This window comes from Salvelinus sp. IW2-2015, linkage group LG3 (assembly GCF_002910315.2).
Source record: "Salvelinus sp. IW2-2015 linkage group LG3, ASM291031v2, whole genome shotgun sequence".
Classification (NCBI taxonomy): domain Eukaryota; kingdom Metazoa; phylum Chordata; class Actinopteri; order Salmoniformes; family Salmonidae; genus Salvelinus; species Salvelinus sp. IW2-2015.
In genome coordinates this window covers 29,404,964-29,421,584 of record NC_036840.1, presented here as the reverse complement: position 1 = coordinate 29,421,584, position 16,621 = coordinate 29,404,964, and the positions used below count along the sequence as shown (strand labels likewise).

Sequence of the window (16,621 nt, the reverse complement as noted above, 5' to 3'; positions counted from 1 at the left end):
TTAAATAAATTAGGACCAAATCTATAGATTTTACATGACTGGGAATACAGATATGCATCTGTTGGTCACAGATATCTTAAAGAAAAAGGTAGGGGTGTAGATCAGAAAACCAGTCAGTATCTGGTGTGACCAGCATTTGCCTCATGCAGCGTGACATATCTCCTTCACATAGAGTTGATCAGGCTGTTGGTTGTGGCCTGTGGAATGTTGTCCCACTCCTAATCAGTGGCTGTGCGAAGTTGCTGGATATTGGAGCGAACTGGAACCATTGTCGTACACGTCGATCCAGAGCATCCCAAACAGCTCAATGGGTGACATGTCTGGTGAGTATGCAGGCCATTGAAGAACTGGGACATTTTCAGCTTCCAGGAATTGTGTACAGATCCTTGCGACATGGGGCCATGAATTATCATGCTGAAACATGAGGGGATGGCAGCAGACGAATGACATGACAATTTGCCTCAGGATCTTGTCACGATATATCTGTGCATTCAAATTGCCATCTATAAAATGCAATTGTGTTTGTTGTTCATAGCTTATGCCTGCCCATACAATAACCCCACCGCCTCCATGGGACACTCTGTTCATAACGTTGACATCAGCATACTGCTCACCCACACAAATCCATACACGCTGTCTGCCATCTGCCCGGTACAGTTGAAACCGGGATTCATCCATGAAGAGCACACTTCTCCAGCATTCCAGTGGCCATCGAAGGTGAGCATTTGCCCACTGAAGTCGGTTATGATACCGAACTGCAGTCAGGTCAAGACCCTGGTGAGGATGACGAGCACGCAGATGAGCTTCCCTGAGATGGTATCTGACAGTTTGTGCAGAAATTCTTTGGCTGTAGAAACCCACAGTTTCATCAGCTGTCCGGGTGGCTGGTCTCAGACGATCCCACAGGTGAAGAAGCCGGATGTGGAGGTCCTGGCCTGGCGTGGTTAAACATGATCTGCGGTTGTGAGGCCGTTTGGATGTGCTGCCAAATTCTCTAAAACGATGTTGGAGGTGGCTTATGGTAGTGAAATGAACATTCAATTCTCTGGCAAAATCTCTGGTGGAAATTCCTGCAGTCAGCATGCCAATTGCACGCTGTGGCCTTGTGTAGTGTGACAAAACTGAAAGTTTGTTGTGGTCTTTTATTGTCCCCAGCCCAAGTAGCACCTGTGTAATGATCATGCTGTTTAATCAGTTTCTTGATATGCCACACCTGTCAGGTGGATGGANTGATCATGCTGTTTAATCAGTTTCTTGATATGCCACACCTGTCAGGTGGATGGATTATCTTGGTAAGGGAGAAATGCTCACTAACAGGGATGTAAACAAATTTGTGCACAACATTTTTGAGAAAAGGTTTTTGTGCGTATCGACCACTTCTGGGATCTTTTATTTTGGCTCATAAAACATGGGACCAACACTACATGTTGTGTTTATATTTTTGTATCGTGTAAGTAGGACACACATCTATGGTATACCCTGCTACGTGAGGCTTGTATGCAACTAGGGTTACAAAYTTCCAATAAGTTTGCCAAAATTCCWAGGTTGGAGGATTCCCGGATTTCCTGTTTATTCCATCCTGATTCCAGGAATTTTCCAACCAAGATTTCTGGAAAACCGGGGAATTTTGGGGAAGATACTGGAATTTTGCAACCTTACYCAATGCTATACATTTAGAATGTTCAGATAGAACTGTGCTGTGTAGAACAGACATTATTCTCTCTCAAGCAGGATAGAGAGTCATGTAAGCACTATCCATTACATTACTTTCTACAATCTTCTAAACGTTGTAACTAGCCTAACTGTGGTACTTTGTCAAAAAAAACTGATTGAAAGTGACTTTCCCTTTCAGGCAGTACAGTGTGAATTTAGCCAGGGCTAATTAGTTGTAATATTTCATGAGTGAATCTCCTCTGATGAATTTTGCATTTTAAATGAGGCCCACCCCTTACCCTCTCTCGCATAACATGTATTCATGTGAATCACAGTATGATTGGAGATTGTATAAGAATATGTTGATTTGCCCTTCCTTTTGCGTTTGCATCTGATAATACCCATGTCGGGTGGATGGGGGACATGTCTGCAATAAGCATGGCTCTTTAATGTTTTGTACTTGCATACTAGATTGTGCAATTGTATTAATGAATCATCAAGAGACCATTATTCATTATTATGTCAGAAATGAGTAACTGTAACAGATTACATTTTCTCTAATGCTTTCCCCCATATAAGTCAATATTAGCTCACATGTTGTGCTGTGGTTATGTTTTGTGYATATGAAAATATAATCTTTATGTATTGGCTGATCAGGATTGTAATGGATTGTAATCGTCCCTTCTACATAGTGTCAGCTGCCCTTTTCGTCAACATGCTAGCTAGCAGTGGCCACCGCAGCCATTTTGGAATGGCAGTGTCAGCCAATCAGCTCCTTTGTTGTTCAATGTGGCTACTGCTAGCCTGCATGAGGACGAAAAGGTCTGTTTTCCTGCAAAACTAGTTGGTGTTAGCCACAACAAATTGGAATTTGTAACATATCATACATTTTGTAAATTCATAACATATTGTTCGAATTGAAATTTGTTCAATATGTTGACTCAAACAGTTTGTGGGTTAGTGGGTTAGGCCTATCAAGAAGGAGAGTGTTGGAAAGGTTTTTCAAATACAGTGGGGAACTATTCGCAATGGATGTCAAACACTCAGTTGACTTTCTGTGTGAGGGGACGAAAAAATACTTTGAGAAGCTGCACAGCCCAATTTTTTTTATTTTTTTTATTTTACTAGGCAAGTTAGTTAAGAACAAATTCTTATTTTCAATGATGGCCTAGGAACAGTGGGTTGACTGCCTTGTTCAGGGGCAGTACAACAGATTTGTACCTTGTCAGCTCAGGGATTTGAACTTGCAACCATTCGGTTACTAGTCCAACACTAACCACTAGGATACCCTGCCGCSCCGTGGCAGGGTAGGTGGTGGTGGAGAGTTAATGAGAAATACGATCAGACATCACCAAATGGTACCTTTTAGGCCCTACATTTGTACACAGGCCAGGTAGTTTACTTCTGTGCTCAAGTAAAATATATAAAAAAATAAACATGAATTAAAAGGGTAAAAGATTTACACAGTGAAATAATGAATGGGCACGAATTAGTGGGAGACCAAGAGTGCATTCMGGAGAGAGACATGCCTCTGCCACACACCCCATCCTTTCTTCRTGTCACAACATTTTAAATTAGCGATGTCATTTCTGAAAATACTAAGCTGTAGTGTTGACAAATCAGTTATTTTAGATAAATCTGAAAATMAATGTGAAACGTTCACTGTCAGACAAGTCAAAACAGTTTACTAGCTWTCGTGGCAATAAATCAGAATTTTTTATCTTTGGGATCCATTTGGGTCRGATACAGACCCGACCCAATTTGGATCCGATTCTCTCTCATCTCTGACATATTTTGGGTCCAATCCACCTTGGACCCAAAGTGGATCGGGTATTGAAAATAAAATAAAAAGTGGATTGGGTATTGATGAAAAAAAATGAATGGGTCCTGTCGATCTCGGATGGGAATTTCATGGCTCCAATTCGGTTCGGATGTCAATTTCGGGATCCGAGAAGACCTCTAATTTGGAGTACAGGGGCATATCGCATCCCTGCATTAAGCACCAGCTCCACAGTGTCTTAATGTAACCATGACTGCGTTCAGACCCCAGTGCAGTTAAAACACGCGTAATGGCAGGGTCGGTACACTTCTGGCAAAGTGTCAACAAGTTCTGCTATCAACTGAGTAAATTGCCTCCCGTTTCAAACCAATGATTATCCCAAGCTGTCCATTGTACTTTAGTAAACAGACAGCAGTGGTGTATAGTACTTAAGTTGTAATTTAAAGTGTTTTTACTTAAGTCGTTTTTTGGAGTATCTGTACTTTACTTTACTATTTATATTTTTCACAACTTTTACTTCACTACATTCGTAAAGAAAATCATATATTATTTTTCTCTATATATTTTCCCTGACACCCAAAAATACTCGTTCCATTTTGAATGCTTAGCAGAACAGCAAAATTGTCTAATTCACACACTCATCAAGAGAACATCCCCGGTCATACCTACTGCCTGTGATCTGGCAGACTCACTAGTAGTCAGACTCACATGCTTTGTTTGTAAATTATGTCTGGGTGTTGGAGTGTGCCCCTGGCTATCTGTAAATACAAAAAAAAAATTCAACAGAAATTGGTTGGTTTGCTTAATATAAGGAATTTCAAACTATTTATACTTTTGATACTTATTTGAGCAATTACATTGACTTTTGATACTTGAGTAAAAATATTTGGTTTTAAATAAACCTTAAGTATAATTTGACTGGGTGACTTTCACTTTTAGTCATTTTCTATTAAGTTATCTTTACTTTTACTCATGTATGACAATTGGGTACTTTTCCCACCACTGACTGACAGTGTGTCAAAAACAGAGAAAATGTATATTCCCAGTGGTGCAGTTCTTGAAACCAAGAACTGCAGACCAAGTGTGTGTGTGTGTGTGGGTGTGTGTGTGTGTGTTTGTGTTTTGTTTGTTATTGGCCCCCAGCATGGCAAATAATTGACTTTGTAACATTATACTCCTGCATTGTGTCAACAGAAGGAAAAAAGTATTTATTATGAGTCACCTTTTCATATCCTATATAGACTATAGGATATTTGGAATGTCAGTGAGAAAAAACGTTACTTTGCTTGACCTTGTTTGGCTATTTTTCTACAGAAAGAGCCTAATACCTATATATGTAGATTCATGAGAAGGCTAATCTTTAAAATTTGAAATTRCCTCATTTTGATAAAACCATATACAAACAGAACTTAAACAGWCGTTATAATAAGAAGTAATGTCAAACAACCGGTTCCGATTCCAATTTAGAAAWGGACTCATTTGCTTATTGCAGCTGACTGAAGTTTTGATGTGTCGTATGCTCGCCCCCCATTGAGAATGCCATGCGCAAGATTTCTGCAGAATCTGCACCAACTCGTTGGCAAAGGAGCATCAACTTTCCAGTACTCCAAGTKATTTACTCACTGTCGCTCAAACTAAACTAACGACTTTTATAACCATGGATTCAAAGAGAGTGGAAAGCATATCTGCCCGAGTGGATGCTGCTGGACGTTCAACTGGTAGGACAGTATTTGCATGTTTTATTATACAGCCTTTGGGTTGATATGTTGATGCTGATACTAGTCGAAGCATGCCGGTGGAGTTGGCGTGTCAGAGGCGTGGGTTTACCTCGAAGTGCTTTGCATGGAGACGTTTGCTAAATTATAAAATGTTGAATGAGTCATGTTTCTACTTTTGCCTTCTCCGATATTATAGGAACGAAATGTGAAATGTACCGTATTTGGTGTACATACTACAGCTACTTAGCACTAGCCTACCTGTCTTGTCAATTTGAACAGCTGTTTTTGAATAGAAACACTTGCGTGAGGTTTCGTACATTGCGTCCTATATTTGTTTTAATTTATTGTAMCCTAATTWMTCGGAAAATGTTGGTCTTTKCTTTTTGTTGTAATATAGCCTATAMTAGTTAGAATMTTAGCTATTTACTGGCATCTCTAGTCTGGTTTGTGAACATTTAATGGCTTATGATATATGAATTATATGGTACATAATACGATTTGAAAGTGAAACATTAACATTGTTAACACTGAATTTGTGCTCTTTAATGACTACTTTGTCAGATTACTATAAATGCAAATTCTGCTGCCACCATAATATATATATATATTTTTTTTACCGTAGTCAGGACCACAACTTTGTAGACCGTTTTAGGTCAAGGAATACGTTTTTCATTATATAAAAACGTACACAGTTGAATTGACATTCSCTCCATCAACATTGTTGCTCTTACCTGCTCAACTCCATTACTATATATCTACAAATAAATTACTTAAATACAATGTAACAACACATTTTTATACTGTAGTGTTACCAAGCACATTCTTAAATCCCCCCKAAATCACTAAGATGCGTCCCTGCAACGACTGCATGCGTCCTTTAGTGTCGCGGAGAGACATCAAGGAGAGGTAGAGGTCATGAACAACARAAATACAGTTTGTTCTCGAAGTGAGCAAGTGGCCACCACTACGTTCCTAGCCAGGCTTCTTTTCTAATCAGAAAACTTGGTTGCCTTCCAAACTGATAATCACTCTGGCAGCTCATTGCTTCTCTCATAAAGCAACGGAACTGTAGTTAACAGATCCTCCACACATGTCAATGTTTGTTTTGGCTGTTTGCGTCTTTAATTGGGGTGCTAATTATGCCTGCATACTAGGCGTTTGAACCAAAGGATTTCAAGGAATCCAACTGTGAGTGGACAACGTGTTGTGATCACAACTTTCTCTAAAGGGGTCTGTGGAGGTAGAAAGTGTTCCTTTTCCCCATACATGTACTCTGAGGTGAGATATGAAACTGTGATTTATTCTGACTGGGTAATTCTGTACTTCCTCAACTCTCTACTGACAAGGCAAATTAACAATGCACTCATTTGATGGTGCGGTATTGCGAGAAATGCTCTGGCAAGATTAGCCTAATTGTTTTAATTTGCATATTCAGTGCCTTTAGCTGCCTAGTCATTTCTTGTAAAGGGGTTTTTGAATCATGTGGTGTTAAAGCATGCTCATGTTCAGACTGTCTTTCCTATAGATGTTGGGCATTTTGTGGCCAGTTTTAGATTTTGGAGTTGTACAATGGAATTGGTTACGCATTTAAAACATGTTGACTAACTCTGTTGTACAATGAGCATCTGTCCAGTCAGTGTTTGTACAGAACACCTTCTTGTGAGAATTATATTCTGTAATCCTGTAGTGCTACTAGGTACATGCAGGTTCTAATCAGGACATMAATTAGCTGAATTAGGTGTTAGAGCAGMGCTGMAACAAAAACCTGCAGCCCCATMMYCTCTCTAGTAGAATTGGCCACCCATGATGCAGTATAATGTTATTGCCTCCAATCCGTGTGAWGTGTAAATAGGCAGGGGTACTCTGCATGTAATCGTATTGCTGACTATGGTTAGCCATGTCATTGCATTGCATCAGCTAACTGATGGCTGGCCAGTAACCCACTCACCCTTTCAGTTGTTGATCATTGTTAGCAAACGCAGATCAAGCTTTTCATGTCACTCAAGTGGCAGCACTTGCACTTGGTTGAAATTACTGGGACTACCCCTTTACTTTTCTTGGAATGGAATTGTCCCTTGTGTAAAAAGCTACAACCAGCCACCCAGCTTGGGGTACTGTTGGGGCAATGATGACTGGCATCCCTGCCTCATTCATTCCCCTAGCATATCACTACTGAACTTTTACAGTGGAGGAAGATACATTCTGGAGGCGTTCGGCTGCTATTTCTCTGTATTGTTTTCTCTTGTGATGCTATAATTTGCCAGCTACAGTTGAAGACGGAAGTTTACATACACCTTAGCCAAATACATTTTAACTCAGTTTTTCACAATTCCTGACATTTAATCCTAGTAAAAATTCCATGTCTTAGGCCAGTTAGGATCACCACTTTATTTTAAGAATGTGAAATGTCAGAGTAGTACTAGTAGAGAATTAATAGTAGAGAATTATTTATTTTATTTATTTTTATTTATTTCTCTCATCACATTCCCAGTGGGTCAGAGGTTTACATACACTCAATTAGTATTTGGTAGCATTGCCTTTAAATTGTTTAACTTGGATCAAATGTTTTGGGTAGCGTTCCACAAGCTTCCATCAATAAGTTGGGTGAATTTTGGCCCATTCCRCCTGACAGAGRTGGTYTAACTGAGTCAGGTTTGTAGGCCTCCTTGCTCGCACACGCTTTTTCAGTTCTGCCCACAAATTTTCTATGGGATTGAGGTCAGGYCTTTGTGATGGCCACTCCAATACCTTGACTTTGTTGTCCTTAAGCCATTTTGCCACAACTTTGGAAGTATGTTTGGGGTCATTGTCCATTTGGAAGACCCATATGCGACCAAGCTTTAACTTCCTGACTGATGTCTTGAGATGTTGCTTCACTATATCCACATACTTTTCCTACCTCATGATGCCATCTATTTTGTGAACCAGACTTGTCGACGTCTACAATTTTTTTTCTGAGGTCTTGGCTGATTTCTTTTGATTTTCCCATGATGTCAAGCAAAGAGGCACTGAGTTTGAAGGTAGGCCTTGAAATACATCCACAGGTACACTTCCAATTGCCTCAAATGATGTCAAATAGCCTATCAGAAGCTCCTGGAATTTTCCAAGCTGTTTAATGGCACAGTCAATTTAGTGTATGTAAACTTCTGACCCACTGGAATTGTGATACAGTGAATTATAAGTGAAATAATCTGTCTGTAAACAATTGTTGGAAACATTACTTGGGTCATGCACAAAGTAGATGTCCTAACCCACTTGCCAAAACTATAGTTTGTTAACAAGACATTTGTGGAGTGGTTGAAAAACGAGTTTTAATGACTCCAACCTAAGTGTATGTAAACTTCCGACTTCAACTGTATATTTTGTTTTCCTTGACCAGCGATAAGATGACGGCATGTGGTTTTTTATAGGGGAAAGAACACCATTATACTTAAAAAGACTAGCTAGTTACTTACTAGGCTGATTTCATGATCAGATTTAGAAAAATGTAATCCCCCCCCCCCCTGTCTCCCAGGCGCTCTCCACCAGGTTCTGTTTGCTTTGGAGCCAGCTTTTGTTTTTCCCGTTGGGTTTTCATGTTGGGAAGCATCTGCTAGGATGACTGCCTGCCGTCTGACTCAGGCCTGAGAGCAAGACAGTGAGAAAGAGAGAGAGGGGGGGAGAGATTGAGAGAGGCAGATAAGGAGGGAGAGATTGAGAGAGGCAGATGGGGAGGGAGTGGGAGAGGGGAACTGGTGGAGTTTATATGCGGTTGTAGCAGAAATAAACAGCGCAGGGAAGAGTGAACAGAAGGAGTGAGTTTATGATTGCTGGAGGCCAAAAGGAGAATGGACTGCCTTTCATGTTTAGATAATCAACTCCTAGGCTTGTTTACGCCACAAATTTCACTCTGTTTGACTTCCTTGGATGGGCATGCCAAACAGGCGGTGCCACCGAGGGACAAAGTGCCAGTCTCCTTCACTGTAGGCTTCTTACATCTTTATTCATTTAGCAGYCACTCTTATCCAGAGCGATTAGGGTTAAGTGCCTTGCTCAAGGGCACATCAACAGATGTTTCACCTCGTCAGCTCCTGGGTTCGAACCAGTGACCTTTCGGTTACTGACCCATTGCGCTTAATCACTAGGCTACCTGCCGCCCATTCTCTTATTATCAGAGAATGCTTTATATGTACAGAGTTGAACTATAGAGGTCTGTCTGCCCATATCCATATCCTGATAAGTACCAATATGTCACGCTACATCTACAACCATCAGCCTCCCCAAGTCAGCGATAGATGTTCTAATCTGAAACACTCATCGTCCCTGTGCTCTTAACTCTTCGTTTATGTCCTGTCTGAAAGCTTTGGAAGAAGAACATTTCATGAGGCCACGGTTCAAGTTTGATATATGATGTAGGAGGCGGAGCATAACACGCAATTAAGTAAAATCATCTATTTGCAGTGGAATGGCCTGTCCAATTGGATTTTTTATGTTCTGAGTGCTGTGATTGGACAGATGGATAGAGAGGCTTATTGTCATCTGTCCTCACCTTTTATGACGACATACCGTTTATATCCACTGAACAAAAATATAAATGCAACAATTTCAATGATTTTACTGAGTTACAGTTTAAGGAAATCAGCCAATTGAAATACATTCATGAATCTATTTATTTCACATGATTGGGAATACAGATATGCATCTGGTCACAGATACCTTTTGTGCACAACATTTAGAAAGAAATAAGCTTTTTGTGCGTATGGAACATTTCTGTAATCTTTTATTTCAGCTCAMGAAACATGGGYCCAACCCTTTACATGTTGTGTTTATATTTTTGTTCGGTGTATATTGATTTTCTACGTTGGCATACAACTTGTTTGTTGCTAGCGTTCCGCTAACCCGTTTTCTGGAAGCATATTTCCATTTGGAACATACTGTATTTGATATTGTGAACTACCCATTTGAATAGTCGTTCTCATTGGTTAAGAGAAAAGGAACACCATCACATTACCATGCAKAATAGGAATCAGTTTTACCGTGGAAAAGTTTCACTACCCTAAAATCCACTAAAATCAATCATATGTTTCGGTCAAACTTGTTAAGATTTCACATTTTTGTGCAAATGGATTCGGTCCCAACATGACTGTGCAAGTGGTCAAGAGATTTGATATTTCTCATTTTACCAATAATTGTTTTCATTGTTTTTGGGTGCACTGCAGATGGAAGTGCAACTGCTTTACCACACTGTTGAAGTAGAGGAAGGTTTGGCATGTTAATTAGTGGTCATGATTTATACCCACAGTCATATAAAGCTCCCTATTAAAGGAGTCTGCCAACTCTATCATTGTCTTATATCATTTCTTATTTCATTACTCAGCATAAGCTACACATTGATAAGAAACAAGAAATGCAGACATTATTTTCAGTCTGTGGTTGTTGAAGTGTCAGATTTTGTATTTAGCAACCAACGTTGTCGTACCAGGGCTGTTAAATGTTGGTCCTGGAGGACAGAAACTCTTCTGGTTTTCATCCTCTCACTCTTATAAGAGATTAATTTAGCATCATGCAATTATCTACCAGGTAGAAACAAAAAACAGTAGGGATTCGGCCCTCCAGGACTGGAATACAACCCCCAACCTTTTTCCTTGTGTTGCTCGTACTACGTACTACTTAAGCTGAGATTCAATTGGGTCCGTGCTATCCGGGGTCCTTGGGACGTCCCTATCCTAAAACCTAACCTTAACCCTTCCCCTAACCTTAACCATAAGCCAACCATAACCCTTTCCTTAACCATTTTACAGTTCAACTTCAATGGGATAGGGACGTCCTATGGATCCCAGATAGCACGGACCCAAATACAGGAAGAAAGTTGTATTCGTTGTTATTAAAAGTATGAATTTCAGCATCCAGCGGAAGGACCGTAGTTGTACAGGACAAACAGGTACAGGTAAGCGTTTTCAAGTTTGACAAGAATGGACTGATGGTGACTCAATGTTGTTGCTAGAAAATACTGTGACTAGTTATCAAAATTAAACTCTGCCTCGATATAAGAGAACTGAGTTGAGCGTTCCTCAGCTACCCTGTACCTTGTCTGAGCATAGGGTGAGTTCGTAAATTCACTCTGGACGCTCTACTCTGAAATGTGAATGCTCTGGTTCCAGCGTCTAGACCGCTTGATAATGACGAATTTACGAACGATAAAACAGTTCACAAATAAAAATGGCTGAAAACAGAAAAGGTGTGACTGCTTTTTTTTGGGTAGTAAACAATGTTTAATCTATTTTTGAGAGCAGGATGTCAGTGATGATACCATAGAGGGTGTGCTCCGGGTCATGCTACACGGTGAACAGGAAGACAAGCAACAACCGTGTTCCAGTAGTTGTTTCATCATGGCCATCTTCTCTGTGTGCCGTGTCAGTGCTTCCAATGCCCTTTTTTCAGCTGCCTGCTGTGGTGTATCAACCTCCACCCTGTAATCTTTAAACCAAGCTGGCTCCTCTGCAGGTTTCCTTTTCTTCACATGTGGTGGCTTCACAGATTGTTGTTTGTCCCTCATCCTCTGGCTGGTGTGCATTGTCCTCCGTAACCACGCCAGCCGAGGACCTCCACATTCGGCTTCTTCACCTGTGGGATCGTTTGAGTCCAGCCACCCGGACAGCTGATGAAACTGTGGGTTTGCACAACCAAAGAATTTCTGCACAAACTGTCTGAAACCGTCTCCGGGAAGCTCATCTGCGTGCTCGTCTTCCTCACCAGGGTCTTGACCTGACTGCTGATCGGCATCGTAACCAATTTCAGTGGGCAAATGCTCACCTTCGATGGCCACTGGCACGATGCAGAAGTGCTAGTGGTCATGGATGAATCCCGGTTTCAACTACCGGGCAGATTGCAGACATCGTGTATGGCGTTGTGTGGGTGAACGGTTTGCTGATGTCAAAGGGGTGAACAGAGTGCCCCATGGTGGAGGTGGGGTTATGGTATGGGCAGGCATAAGCTATGGACAAAGAACACAATTGCATTTGATCAATGGCAATTTGAATGCACACAGATGCCGTAACGAGATCCTGAGGCCCATTGTGGTGCCATTCATCTGCCGCCATCACCTCATGTTTCAGCATGATAATGCACGGCCCCATGTCGCAAGGATCTGTACACAATTCCTGGATGCTGAAAATGTCCCAGTTCTTCCATGCCCTGCATACTCACCAGACATGTCACCCATTGAGCTGTTTGGGATGTTCTGGATTGCCGAGTACGACAGCGTGTTCCAATTCCCGCCAATATCCAGCAACAGCCATTGAAGAGGAGTGGGACAACATCAACATCACCACAATCAACAGTCTGATCAACTCTATGCGAAGGAGATGTCGTGCTGCATGAGGCAAATGGTCACACCAGATACTGACTGGTTTTCTGATCCATGCCATTATCTTTATTTTCAAAAAGTATCTGTGACTAACAGATGCATATCTGTATTCCCAGTCATGTGTAATCCATAGATTAGGGTCTAATGAATTTAAGGCTGATTTCCTTATGTCAACTGTAACTCTGTACAATCTTAGAAAATTGTTGCATATATATTTTTGTTAAGTGTAGATTATCAGAGATATCTACTACAGCCCTCATCCTCCACATACAACACCCGTTCTGCCAAAGGTCCCCAAAGCGCACACATCCCTGGGTTGCTCGTCTTTCAGTTCGCTGCAGCTAGCGACTGGAACGAGCTGCAACAAACACTCAAACTGGACAGTTTTATCTCAATCTCTTCATTCAAAGACCTAATCATGGACACTCTTACTGACAGTTGTGGCTGCTTCGCGTGATGTATTGTTGTCTCTACTTTCTTGCCCTTTGTGCTGTTGTCTCTGTCCAATAATGTTTGTACCATGTTTTGTGCTGCTACCATGTTGTGTTGCTACCATGCTGTGTTGTCATGTTGCTACCATGCTGTGTTGTCGTAATGTGTGTTTTGACCAATATATTATTATTATCATTATTATAATTTTTTAAATCCCAGCCCCCGTCCCCGCAGGAGGTCTTTTGGTAGGCCGTCATTGTAAATAAGAATTTGTTCTTAACTGACTTGCCTAGTTAAATAAAAAGTGTGGCAGTTGCGGATTAGTTATCAGCAATTGCGAGCGGGTGCGAGTGAACATACGGCTGACCTGCTCATTACTAGTGCACACCTATGATGAGTGTACTGTGTACTACCCCACATTATGCTGTGGGGACATCTTTCTTGGAGACCCTTCATCCCTTTCAGAAACCAAGCAGACATGTTTCTTTGACATTCCTTAATGTATATCTGAAGGAAAATGATCTACATTGTGTTATTTGCTACATATCTGAAATGGACTGCTGGATGGCCATTCCGTCCCCAGAAAGCACTATTTGGTACAACAGCAGTAATGACTGACATCCTGTGGTACTACGGAGAAATTGAACTGCATTTCTTCAGACGAAGAACACATGAGATCCCAGCACATGTTCTAGTTGATTGGCATAATTTCTTTGTTTCCTTTCCGTATCTCATGAAAGGTTTCTGCCATGCTGACTTCACCTGTTATTTACTATCAGATTAGTGGTCATGGAGGAAAGATGAGTCAAGGTTTACGGGGAAAGGAAGCTAGTTGTGACTGACCGGCTTGATGCGGTCTTATGTAGCAAAATTTCAAATGGCGTTTTTTACATTTGATAGAAGTAGAGACTCAGAGCTCGAAAGTTGAGGAACAATGGGAAAGTAATTATGCTTTGCAAGTTGATAAACTTGTAACCTCACTTTTGAGAAAATGACCCATGAATGTTTTGGTACACCTACTGGAGAGCTCTTCTTTGTCTACACCCATTCAGCATCGTTCACACCCTCTTAAACTTTAGATCCCCCCCTCCAATCTCTTTAACGGTTCAAATGTGAGGCCATGTACTAAACAATCAAATATTTCAAGACTAAAGGCAGGTTTATACTACGAGTGTGTTTGTAAATTTAATCTGGAGGGCCAGAGTGTGCTCTGGTCGTTCATAAACGCGAAGTGTTGTCAGATTGTCTGTTCGTAAATTCAGAGCGTTTCGCTCTCGGAGCATTCAGAGCGCACACTGGACGGTCTGGCCGAGGAGTAGGGTTGATCTGAGTGTTCTGATTTAGCTTGGGTGCTTGACTACTGCTGTTAACTGGCTAACATTGGCTGGCTTGTTAGCTACTTCCAGACACAAATGAAAGAACAGCTTACGCTGACCATTTTACTTGCCCTAGCAGAGCTGACTAGGCAGTTATATGTTATCCAGAGCATTGGTGACTGCAACTGTGCTGCTGGCAACAATTTAATTACGCTTTTTTGGTAACATTTTACTGACACCAGCCATATTCAACTGGTATTGAGCGTTCGTAAATTCGTCAGTTATTCTGTGCTCTGGCACACTCAGACGAGGGCTCTGAAAATCGGAGTAGATAGCCAAAGCGAATTTACCAGCTACCTCTATCCACAGTTGTCGCAGTGACATCCTGAACATTCTATTGAAATAGTTACTTGCATAGTGGAGTCTTTTATTTTGACATGTAGATAGCTAGCTAAACAATGAGCCATAATCCCAACTCATAACGTTAGTACCATCCATGAATCTGCAGGTAGCGAAACCACCAGGTTCAATGTTAGCTAGCTAACTTGGGCTATAACTAGCAATACAAATGGCTCTGCGATTAGAATACTATTACTCCGCAGATCATACACGTAACGTTAGCTAGCAAGATAGCCAGCTAGCTAACAGTTGACTTTCTGACTAAATTAGAAACGGGTAATATCTGAAAATGTAGCTAGCTAGACTATCTTACCCGTATACATGGATGGACGCTTCCCCCTTCTGTCACGGGTGCCATGGTTGCCCTTAGTTTGAAGATGTAATCCGGAGACAGGTGTTTTATACAACAGCCTTCTGTGTGTTATTTGCAATCAAACTGCAGAATGTTCTCCATCTCCTTAGCTATCATACTCTAGTTCCACTGATTTCAAAACTCGGTCTTCTAGAAAGTGGAGATCCACACTTATGCAATTTTACTACGCGATACCTTTCAAAAAAGCAGCGTTAGAAAGGATTACCTACACATACTGACCAGCTCATATTATAGACAGAAGTGTGCTACATTGGAGACCAATACAAACTCATCTCTTGGCATGTCCAGCCCACTCTTTATCTCAGCCAATCATGGCTAGCCGGAAGGTTGCTGTTTTTTCGTGGCTAAACCAACTAGGCTCGTAATTTTAACAATTGTATTCGTATTTACAGATGGCATACAAGCTTGTTATTAAGGCACATGAAAGTTCACATGGTCCAGAAGACATTTCTGGCAAAAAATGCATTTTGATAAAAAAAATTAAGCATTTATGTTCAAATGGCTCTCCTGTGAAGTAGTGATGCAGTGACCTAGTTTCCTGAAATGAGTCACAGTTAGGTAAGAGACACAACTTAGTCTTTTACAGTGCATTTGGAAAGTATTCAGACCCCTTTACTTTTTCCACATTGTGTTACGTTACAGCCTAATTCTAAAATGTATTAAAAAAAAAAATTCCCTCGTCAATCACACACAATACCCCAAAATGACAAAGCAAGTTTTCTTTGTTGCAAATGTATAAAAAATAAAAACTGATATCACATTTACATATGTTTTCAGACCCTTTACTCAGTACTTTGTTGAAGCAGCTTTAATGCTAAAAGCTTGGTACACCAGTATTTGGGGAGTTTCTCCCATTCTTCTCTGCAGATCCTCTCAAGCTCTGTCAGGTTGGATGGTGAGCATTGCTGCACAGCTATTTTCAGTTCTCTCCAGAGATGTTCGATCAGGTTCAAGTCCGGGCTCTGGTTTGGCCACGCATGGACATTGAGACTTGTCCTGAAGCCACTCCTGCGTTGTCTTTGCTGTGTGCTTAGGGTTGTTGTCCTGTTGGAAGGTGAACCTTTGAATCAGTCTGAGGTCTTGAGCGCTCTGGAGCAGGTTTTCATCAAGGATATCTCTGTACTTTGCTCCGTTCATCTTTCCCTCGATGCTGACAAGTCTTCCAGTCTCTGCCACTGAAAAACATCCCCACACCATGCTTCACCGTTGGGATGGTGCCAGGTTTCCTCCAGACGTGACGTTTTGCCATTTAGGCCAAAGAGTTCATTCTTGGTTTCATCAGACCAGAGAATCTTGTTCCTCATGGTCTGAGAGTCCTTTAGGTGCCTTTTGGGAAACTCCAAGCGGGCTGTCATGTCCCTTTTACTGAGGAGTGGCTTCTGTCTGAATGCTGGAGTGCTGCAGAGATGGTTGTCCCTCTGGAAGGTTCTCCCATCTCCACAGAGGCACACTGGAGCTCTGTCAGAGTGACCATCAGGTTCTTGGTCACCTCCCTGATCAAGCCTCGTCTCCCCTGATTGCGCAGTTTGGCCGAGTGGCCAGATCGAAGAGTGTTGGTGGTTCCAAACTTCTTCCATTTAAGAATGATTGAGGCAACTGTGTTCT

General features: G+C 41.4%; 1 protein-coding gene across 1 annotated transcript in view; it reads left to right on the top strand.

Annotated features, from left to right (window-relative positions):
- The first annotated feature begins 4,997 nt into the window (after positions 1–4,997).
- The window catches only part of LOC111954260 (Kv channel-interacting protein 4-like), a 251,059-nt gene continuing 239,435 nt past the window's right edge, over positions 4,998–16,621 (top strand). Inside the window, exon 1 of the mRNA XM_023973852.2 lies at positions 4,998–5,151. Within this exon, the coding sequence (XP_023829620.1) occupies positions 5,091–5,151 (61 nt within the window). The 5' untranslated portion in view covers positions 4,998–5,090. The remainder of the gene's footprint in view (positions 5,152–16,621) is intronic.